Raw genomic sequence first — 10,038 nt, 5'->3', positions numbered from 1 at the left:
GGACATGATGAGGAGAATCTAATAATTTCCTCGTTCAGAAACTATCTGTGTGTGTGTGTGTGTTTGTGTGTGGTGTGAGTGTACGCGGCTCTAGTCAGTCGGTCGATAGTGAGAGGCACCGTGGATACTCTCTTAGGGAAATGAGAGGTACTTACCCAAAGCGGTAGGGGCTTACTCATCTGTCGAAACTTACGTAACGAGACCGCACGGTCTAGCCCGACAGGGAAAGCTGTTCCTCAGGTCCCAAAGAGGGAAATCCCAATTAATTGAGTCCAATTGCCAGTGGTTCTCTTGAATCCCGACCAATTTACCCGACCGTGTGTGTGCGCGTGTGTGTGGAAAACAAAAAAGCATCTCCTCGGACTGCCGATTATGACGTAACATTCTAGAGTAAACCATTTGAAGACAAATAAAATAGAAAATTGCATCTCACATGTCCACACCATCCACCAAACAACAATGCAACCAAACAACATCACGCACAAAAAGACTCAGATACGCTCAGATTGCCGACATCCGACTAGAATGCGACCCAAAGGCGAATCCCAGCTTCTTGGACGAAGAATGCACCTAACACGCACCGTTCCATTCGATCCAGTTTTCTAGAAAACGTCGAGAACGGGCATCGAAAGCGGTCGGGCGAGTCACGGATGGAGCCACACCCCCATCAGAGCTGCGGCGTCCCCAATCCGGTGGCGATTATTTCCACTTCGTTCGCCCGTTTAAGTCGACAGCCTCACTGTTGGTTGGCTGGGACCCGTTGCGGGATAATAGTGTGTTGTTCTAATGCATATCGAAAAGTTGACTACTGATATCACTCACTTATCGACAACCATCTCCAGTCCATGGCATGAGGCATTTACGTAGTCGAAGATCTGTCCATGTAGGTATTTGCTGTCCGCGACGTCAGTCAGTAAGGTAGATTCTTGGCTTATTCTTCGATTTTCTAGAACGAGACTGGTTTTGCCTCTTTGCCGTCGGAGGGTTGAAAATTCTTTGTCTGGATGAGGTTTTGACTGACACCCGTTACAGCCAAACCATGGAAATTCTACACGTCGATGACACTGTCAAAGAAAAGACAAAAAAAAAAAATTTCAAAACTTTACCCACCCACTTTTCACATCTCTCAATCACATCCACCTGATTTATTATCAACGGTACTGGGTCAGGGTCAGGAATTCCCGAAGCCATAGAATTGAGTCTCAATAGAAGGAGCTCAACCACGGGTCCTGTTGTGGGGTTCTTTTGTTACCAACACCAGTCGATTCCTTGACTAAATCTTGTATGTTTCTTTCCACCACAAAACCCCCACTGGTATAACCAACAATTATTAGGATAGAATTTACCCTATGAGTGTAATTCTCATCTTAGAGCAATTGGGTTCAGCCCTGCCAACTGTCATCGTGTAGAAAATTCTATGCTTTTCATAAGGTAATCGATTAGGGCTCTGCACTAAGGGTTTCCATTTCCTCCAAGGAAGAGGAATAACCGATGAGGTAAGCTGGTATTGTTATGTAATATTAATGGTCAGTAAGTACAACAACCAAGACCAAAAGGAATGGAGAGGGAATCAAAAAGCGAGAGAGGAACTCTTGGCTGACGTCCGCCGGTTACACCCCATCACTCAAAACTGAGGTAAAATAAACCGCGTCGGCAAACGGTGAGAATCCCCCGGAGTTCGATTAACTACGTAAAGTAATCATTGCACAGTAGTAACTTGTTCTTGTTGCGCGCACGGGACTGTAGGCGGATGGTGCTTTTGATCTAGCTGTATGGACTATGAACTAATTCTGTTAGAGCTACTCATGTTTCAAGTCGTACCTTTGTAATATTATCGAGGGAATGGGGAATGGAGGGGGCTGGGGAATTCCCTCGGCTCGTTTGTAACGACGCGTTCAGAACCCGTTATTTCTCTGCTTATCGGGACAAGAACCCGAGTATGTACGTACTTACTCCGTACTTCGTGAAATCATCTTTATGCTATTTTTATGACGGTTCCCTTGTTATCTGTTGCAGAGCTAGGAGTAAAGCGGAATTCAATAAGCAGTAACCACTAGACTCAAGATGAGCGGGTACTAAACGGGCAAGCGTATCTACTAGCGACATTCGTAGCCGTACCGGTCCCCATCAGCCGCGGAAAGCGCCCGCTAACCTGCTGCTGCTATGTACTTATCCTCATTCAGTAGTCTATACTATCGCGAAAGATTTAACTGGAATAGGAACAGATAGCATTCGATCTGCGAACAGGACATCCGTCGGCGAGGTAAACATACCATCAAGCATACCGTACAGCTTTGATGAACAAAGAGAACGGCATTCCTTTCTTTCCCAATGGTGGATTTACCATGTTCCACATGGCATCTTCTACTCAAACCCCCGAGTCGCACATGTGACTGAGACAACTGGGATCGTGAACCCCGTAGATATGGTATGGAGTAGGGATGATGCAGGTCATCCTTCTCCCCGAAATCTCCTGTCGCTGAGGATACCATAACCATTGTACTCCGTAGTCTTACTAGACTCCATGGGGATGGGTGGTCTAAAGGTCTGAGGTCTGAGGTCTGAGGTCTTTTTTATGATGAAGAACGGTAGATACTCCGCAACAGTCTCCAAGTCTAGTCGATTTGAAAGAACGTTGGTAGCGGGAGATCCTCTATCTATCTTTTTTTGGTTTTTTTTTTTTTTTTTTTTTTTTTAATCTTTAATTTAATTTTATTTTTTGAATAAGGAAGGTGGCGGTATGGGGGTCCAGACTGGCCCCGATTGACCCTCCGAAGCTTCGAAATATCCCGACATGGACCTCGTCGTTCTTCTGCTGCAGCATTGTATGGGGTTTTTGTGTCTATCTACTCCAGATTTTCTCACCGAATCCCGCAAGAGCGGGTTTTGTACGTACTACAGACTACAGAGGGCCTTACCCCCATACCAAAAAGCAAATAAATAAACTAAATCAGAATGTGGAGGAACAGCCTTGGCAGGCGTATATTCTATACTACCGTACTTTTACTCGCTCTCGTATACAGACAAGCCTTCTGTGGGAGGAGCTAAAAGTGTGGAGGAGATCCCGAACCGGCAATTTCCCTGTAGTATCATGGATAATAGCGAGCGACAGTGAGGGAATAAACCGGGTCTAGGAAACTATATTGAAGAAAAAAAGAGGTTGGTCTATCAGACCTATGCGAGATGTCAGCCGATCTGGGGGATGGGCAACCAACGGCAACCACGACGTGGACGATAGACAACGGTGGTTGGCAGTGGTGACGATGATCGTGTCAAAGCCCATGCATGCATAGCAGAGAGCATGGGCATTAAAGGCACTCCAATGCACCCTTGTGTTGTCAAATCAATTACATTCATTAATTGGATACATCGACTTTCCAACCTGAATCTATCCTAATCTGGAGTTTCCGTTTTTGCGGCATGATGACGCTCTAGTTAGCGCGAGGCTTTTTGCCTTTTCATAGTCATATCGCTCATTCACCTGTCATGATGCGGACCTCAGTACAGGATCATATCGGAGAAAGGACCAGCCACGGGCGATCGGCGGGCATGATCATGCATGAGCAAGCGCTTTTTTCTACACCCTTGGTTTGCAGGAGGGCCATTGGTCATTATCATGCATGCATGCATACAGCCCAGCCTGTCAAGCCCATGGAAAAATGTCGCAACGCAACGTGGTTATCTTCCCCCCCCCCGCCGTTCAGGGTGCAGGAGAGCATCCAAATCGGATGGACCTCATAGCAATGTAGATAGGTAAGATATGATGATGGCTATGACTTCACAAGATCAACGCCGATGAAATCATCGATTGCAACCCAGGTGTGAGGCAAATGCTACGGAGGTCTGAAGCTATACTCTAATCTATTCTCAGGTAGTTCAAGCTGATTATAGCTCCTAGTCTTATACACCAAACGGGACTAATGATAGGTGGTGGGAACCGAGAAGAGCTACTCAATGGCAAGACCAGAATAATAATCCATGATCCCATCACAATAATCGAGAAGCAACCAAATGGAGAGGGCGATTGACTAGTTGGCGGAGACTCTCACGGCCAACAGACCACTCACAGGAAATGACGCTCGTAAATGGAGACCTTTTGCTCCCCACGAGACAAGGACGGGACGAAACTCAATCAACGTTCACGAAGATGCGGATTGGAGCGAGGCTAATGAAGGTGGAGTGGAGTCTCTTCTCGACGCCCAGTCGTCATACGCGCTTGGTCTTTGGTGGGAAGCAAGAACGATCGACTCCGGGTTAGTATTTTTTTGGGTGAGCTAGTGTGGGTTTCTAGTTACATTAGATAAATAATAATACTAATCAGAATCGAAAACCAGGAAAAGAAGAAATAAATAAAATAAAATAAAATAAAATAAATAATTTTAAATAAATTCATAATTGGAATTAAGCGGGTCGTGGGACATGACCAGTGAGTGCGTCTGCAGAAGATAATAGTTAGTATTGCCCATCATCATCATCACTGCTGATAACAACAAATGATCGATAGGAAATACTAATCCTGATGACATAATGACCTCTGGGTTTGGGAATAGCGTCGTTACTGATGTTCTGGATGTGAATGCGATGAGATGTGGTAACGATGCTGTATTGAAAAGTGTAATTTTGAGTCATGATGGCTTGACAATAACCACCTTTGAGTTCCCAATGGAAAAAAGATGGAAGGGAAAGAAGGGAAAGGGAAAAAAAAAAGGTACCTCTCTTTCAATTCGTACTGACTTTTCTCTTCCTTTCCCCGTAACATTTCCCGTCGGGACTTCTGACCACGGAGACGATTAATACTACGACGTTATTACTCTCGAATGGAGTCTCACGATGATCCATTGATTAAACCCTGTTGGAAGCATCGTATCATAATCTAACCATGCAGTGTCATCGCGTCTAGGACTCGAGATTGTGTTTGTTTATTTCTTTTTTAATTTACCCTCTTTTTGCCCTGCACCCGGAAATGGCATGGGATGGGATTTTCGTTTCGCCCCTTGCTCTTTCCCGGTTGGCTGAACTCGTGGTTATTGGTGACGGGAAGGTCGGGTAGGACGGCCCTTGAATGGTAACCGTATGAAGGAAAACTTTGAAGTAACCAAACGGAGTATTTTGCTGCAACAGCTGGGCCAAGCAGAAACAATGTTAGTTTTGTTTGTTTGCCCAGTATGTCTCGTATGCACCCGTAACGGAACATTTTCGTTTTTACCTTACTCGGAATCTCATCCTCTCTATCTACTGCTACTATTGGATTCAAGAAGATGAGTCTTTCTTTTGCCTCTGCAAGGAGGTCCAAAAGACAAGAAAAAATAAGAAAATTGAAAAATGAAATCAAAAGTAAATTGATGCAAACCCTGACTTGTCATTTGCTGCAGGAACTAGGAAGATAACAGAAACCGATAGTTTTTCTTGTCATTGTCTTATCCTTCATTTTGCCCTTTCCTGTCGGTCTCAGATTTTCTGGAACTTTGACGGCAAATTTGATGATTATGATTATTCGAATGGAAATTAGTACTATGGTGACTTGGTAAGGGAAAAAAAAAAAAAAAACGCCTCGTCGCAAGCGGTTGGAAAATCGCGCATAGTAAAATCGAGATTGAATGGGAAGGATGAGGAAAATTAACGAGGGCCACCCGCACGCGGCACTGCGTACCGTAAGAGAATTTTTGCCCACAATCACACCCCCAGAGTCAGGTACGAGAGCGAGAGACTCGCCGATAACTAGACCGATGGAGACCGGGCCAAGCGGTATGGTATTTTACAAGTCACATACCTTCCATGGGGTGGCATTTTGCCCTGTGGCCGATTTTACCGATGTATTGCAACGTACCATGACACCCCAGAATCCTCTCATCGCCCGTGGTTTACGCTTACTGTGAAGTGTATGGAGAGAGTGGAGGAGAGGGGGGCGAACTCGGCACAGAGCTGCCGGTCATGGAGACTAACCGTACAGTAGAGATTACCCCATTGAGCATAGAGGACAAGGCACCAGAGGCGTAAGGCGGCGTACCATCGTGTTAATATGGAAAGGTAAGAGTTTTCCAAAGGGTAAGGCTAAACTGGATGCGGTAAGGGGCCCACAAATATTTTGGAGAATTCAGCCATTCAGGGAAGGCGAAAATGAAAAATGAGAAATATGTGAAGGTGGAAAAAATTAAAAAAAAAAAAACTGCTCGCGAGGACGTCCCGTTAAGCAAAAATGTGTGTGCGCAGGAAGATTGGACCAAAGAGGGTCGGAGGTCGGGTCGGCCTTTCAGGGACAGTGAACTTTCGATCAAAGTGGCTACTGCACCCGGCCACACCACCCCGAAACTTAGAACCCAAATAAAAAAAAAAAAGTGGGCTTACGCACAGGGAAGGTCGCCCGTTGGAGCTTAGAGACCAAGACGTGTTTGTTCAGGTCCCGTGCAAATCAATCTCGCTCACCCCCCCCATCCAGACATATTAAAGAGTACATCCCTTCCACCCCTCTCCCCTCCCTTCTTCTTCTTCTCTCTATAGGAATTCCGACTCTTGCCATTCCTGCCATACTTTGTTTGCATCTGCTCATATTGTTGGGTCCCAAAGGCTGTGTGAGCCGAAGCAACAATGGCGGAGCGGAGAATCTCCTATGCTCCCGACGTGGAGAATGGTGACCGTGATGGCGCCAACCTCGATGAGTATGCCGCTCTTAACCGTTATATCTCGACTGCTCGCGACAAGCGCCGTGGCTCGACCTCTTCTGCTGGTGCTATGAGCACCAAGAAGGCGAAGAAGAGCTGGCAGTTCTGGAAGAAGGGAGGCGATGGTGTTGAGGAAGGCTTCGTCTGCCCCGATGAGTGGCTCGAGACCGACCTGCGTGCTGGTCTCCGTGGCGCTGATATTGAGGCTCGTCGCAAGCGCACTGGCTGGAACGAACTGACTACTGAGAAGACCAACTTCTTCGTTCAGTTCATTGGTTACTTCCGTGGTCCTATTCTCTATGGTATGTTTTCGACAGCAATGTGTTTGGAAAGGATTGCAGCCCCGCTAATAACCTACTAGTTATGGAACTTGCTGTTTTGCTCGCTGCTGGTCTGCGTGACTGGATCGATTTGGGTGTGATTATTGGTATTCTTATGCTTAACGCTGTTGTCGGTTGGTATCAGGAAAAGCAGGCCGCCGACGTTGTTGCTTCTCTGAAGGGTGACATTGCCATGAAGGCTATTGTTATTCGTGATGGACAAGAGCAGGAGATCCTTGCTCGTGAGCTTGTTACTGGTGATATCGTATGTGCTTGGCTGGTTATGTTTCTACGCTTTGGAATTCATTGACTAACCAATTGCCTCTACAGGTCGTTGTCGAGGAAGGTACCGTCGTTCCTGCCGATGTCCGCCTTATCTGTGACTACTCCAAGCCCGAGATGTTCGAGACCTACAAGGAATACCTCGCCACCGCCAACGATGATACCCTCAAGGAGAAGGATGACGACGAGGACGAAACTGGCATTGAGGCCCGTGCTGGCGTCTCTCTGGTCGCCGTTGACCAGTCCGCCATCACTGGTGAATCTCTTGCTGTCGACAAGTACATGGCTGACACTTGCTACTACACCACTGGTTGCAAGCGTGGTAAGGCCTACGGTATTGTTGTCGCTACCGCCAAGCAGTCTTTCGTCGGTAAGACCGCTGCCCTCGTCCAGGGTGCCTCTGATTCCGGTCACTTCAAGGCTGTCATGGACAACATTGGTACTTCTCTCCTGGTTCTCGTCATGTTCTGGATTCTCGCTGCCTGGATCGGTGGTTTCTACCGTCACGTCAGGATCGCTACTCCTGAGAACGACGAGAACATCTTGCTCCGCTGGACTCTCATTCTGTTGATCATTGGTGTCCCCGTCGGTCTCCCTGTCGTCACCACCACCACCCTGGCTGTCGGTGCCGCCTACCTGGCTGAGCAGAAGGCCATTGTTCAGAAGCTCACTGCCATCGAATCCCTTGCTGGTGTTGACATCCTGTGCTCTGACAAGACTGGTACTCTTACTGCCAACCAGCTCTCCATCCGTGAGCCTTACGTCAACGAGGGTGTTGATGTTAACTGGATGATGGCTGTTGCTGCTATTGCCTCTAACCACAACGTCAAGAACCTCGACCCCATCGACAAGGTTACCATTCTTACTCTCCGTCGTTACCCCAAGGCTCGTGAGATCCTCGCCCGCAACTGGGTTACCGAGAAGTACACTCCTTTCGACCCCGTCTCCAAGCGTATCACCACCATCTGTACTTGCGACGGTGTCCGTTACGTCTGTGCTAAGGGTGCTCCCAAGGCTATCCTCAACATGTCTGAGTGCTCCGAGGAGGAGGCCAACAAGTTCCGTGAGAAGTCTGCTGAATTCGCTCGCCGTGGTTTCCGTTCCCTTGGTGTTGCCGTCCAGAAGGAGGGTGAGCCCTGGCAACTTCTGGGCATGTACCCCATGTTTGACCCCCCTCGTGAGGATACTGCTCACACCATCGCTGAGGCCCAGCACCTTGGTCTTTCCGTCAAGATGTTGACTGGTGATGCTCTTGCCATTGCTAAGGAAACTTGCAAGATGCTTGCCCTGAGCACCAAGGTCTACGACTCTGAGCGTCTTATCCACGGTGGTCTTGCTGGCTCTGCCCAGTACGACCTTGTTGAGAAGGCTGATGGTTTCGCTGAGGTCTTCCCCGAGCACAAGTACCAGGTCGTCGAGATGCTTCAGCAGCGTGGTCACTTGACTGCCATGACTGGTGACGGTGTCAACGATGCTCCTTCCCTCAAGAAGGCTGACTGTGGTATCGCCGTCGAGGGTTCCACTGAAGCCGCCCAGGCCGCCGCTGATATTGTCTTCCTTGCCCCTGGTCTTTCCACTATCGTCGATGCTATCAAGCTCGCTCGTCAGATTTTCCAGCGTATGAAGGCTTACATTCAGTACCGTATTGCTCTGTGTCTCCACCTTGAGATCTACCTCGTTACCTCCATGATTATCATCGAGGAGACCATGCGTGCTGATCTTATTGTCTTCATTGCCCTCTTCGCTGACTTGGCTACTATTGCTATCGCCTACGATAACGCCCACTTCGAGCAGCGTCCCGTCGAGTGGCAGCTTCCTAAGATCTGGGTCATCTCCGTCATCCTTGGTATCTTGCTTGCCGCTGCCACCTGGATCATCCGTGCTTCTCTCTTCCTTTCCAACGGTGGTATCATCGAGAACTTCGGTTCTCCTCAGGAAATCCTCTTCCTTGAGGTTGCTCTTACTGAGAACTGGCTGATTTTCGTTACCCGTGGTGGTAAGACTTGGCCCTCTTGGCAGCTGGTCGGTGCTATCTTCGTTGTCGATGTCCTCTCCACCCTGTTCTGTGTGTTCGGCTGGCTCTCTGGTGACTACGAGCAGACCAGCCCTCCCAGCCAGGCTGAGTTCTCCGTCAACGGTGACGTCGACATTGTCACTGTCGTCGTCATTTGGGCCTACTCCATCGGTGTCACCATCATCATTGCTGTCGTCTACTACCTCCTCACCATCATCCCCGCTCTTGACAACCTTGGCCGCAAGAACCGTTCCAAGGCTGACACCAAGATCGAGAACATGCTCAGCCACCTCTCCAAGCTGGCTATTGAGCACGAGGTTGACGCCCACGGCAAGTCCCGCTACATGCTGGGTGCCCGTGCTGAGGTTGAAGAGGAAGAGTAAACGCTTGATTACGCTCATTTCCTTTAATATTATCCGATCTGGATATCACTTGAGCATACATGCATGAGCTGGTGCACCGGCTTTATTATTTTACCCCGTATTATAGACTTTTTATGCCTTTATTACTTTGCTCTACGTTTATAGAGTGAATTTTCCTTTCTTTTATCATGTATGTATGTCATTAATAGTGGTAAATTAGTCAAATCAAGGGTTTCCAAAGAATTTTTTCTCTCTTTTACATTTCTAGTAAATCAACTTGCCTAACAATCTTCTCTCTTTTGTTCTTAATTTCTCTTCAACTTCTTTTTATTTTGATTTATGTTTCCTTCCTCTTTTTTCCTTTTTTCTTTCCCTCGCCCGTTGCTCAGGTCACCTTGGGG

At 47.7% G+C, this 10,038-nt stretch overlaps 2 protein-coding genes across 2 annotated transcripts; one reads left to right on the top strand and one right to left on the bottom strand.

The window, feature by feature from the left end:
- BDV27DRAFT_132109 (uncharacterized protein) lies at positions 1-511 on the bottom strand. The gene is made up of 2 exons (XM_032067794.1): positions 156-511; positions 1-90 (listed from the first exon to the last, which is right to left on the bottom strand). The coding sequence occupies exon 1, from the start codon at positions 474-476 to the stop codon at positions 237-239; it is 240 nt and encodes a 79-aa protein (XP_031925166.1). The 5' UTR covers positions 477-511; the 3' UTR covers positions 1-90; positions 156-236.
- A 5,823-nt stretch (positions 512-6,334) lies between these two features.
- BDV27DRAFT_132106 (uncharacterized protein) lies at positions 6,335-9,880 on the top strand. The gene is made up of 3 exons (XM_032067793.1): positions 6,335-6,961; positions 7,021-7,244; positions 7,310-9,880. Exons 1-3 carry the CDS (start codon positions 6,586-6,588, stop codon positions 9,656-9,658), a joined length of 2,949 nt encoding a protein of 982 aa, XP_031925165.1. The 5' UTR covers positions 6,335-6,585; the 3' UTR covers positions 9,659-9,880.
- The last annotated feature ends 158 nt before the right edge of the window (positions 9,881-10,038 follow it).

The sequence above is a fragment of the Aspergillus caelatus genome, assembly GCF_009193585.1.
Source record: "Aspergillus caelatus strain CBS 763.97 unplaced genomic scaffold BDV27scaffold_153, whole genome shotgun sequence".
NCBI lineage: Eukaryota > Fungi > Ascomycota > Eurotiomycetes > Eurotiales > Aspergillaceae > Aspergillus > Aspergillus caelatus.
Note: the sequence above shows the minus strand (reverse complement) of the source record. Positions and strands in the feature narration are given on the sequence as shown.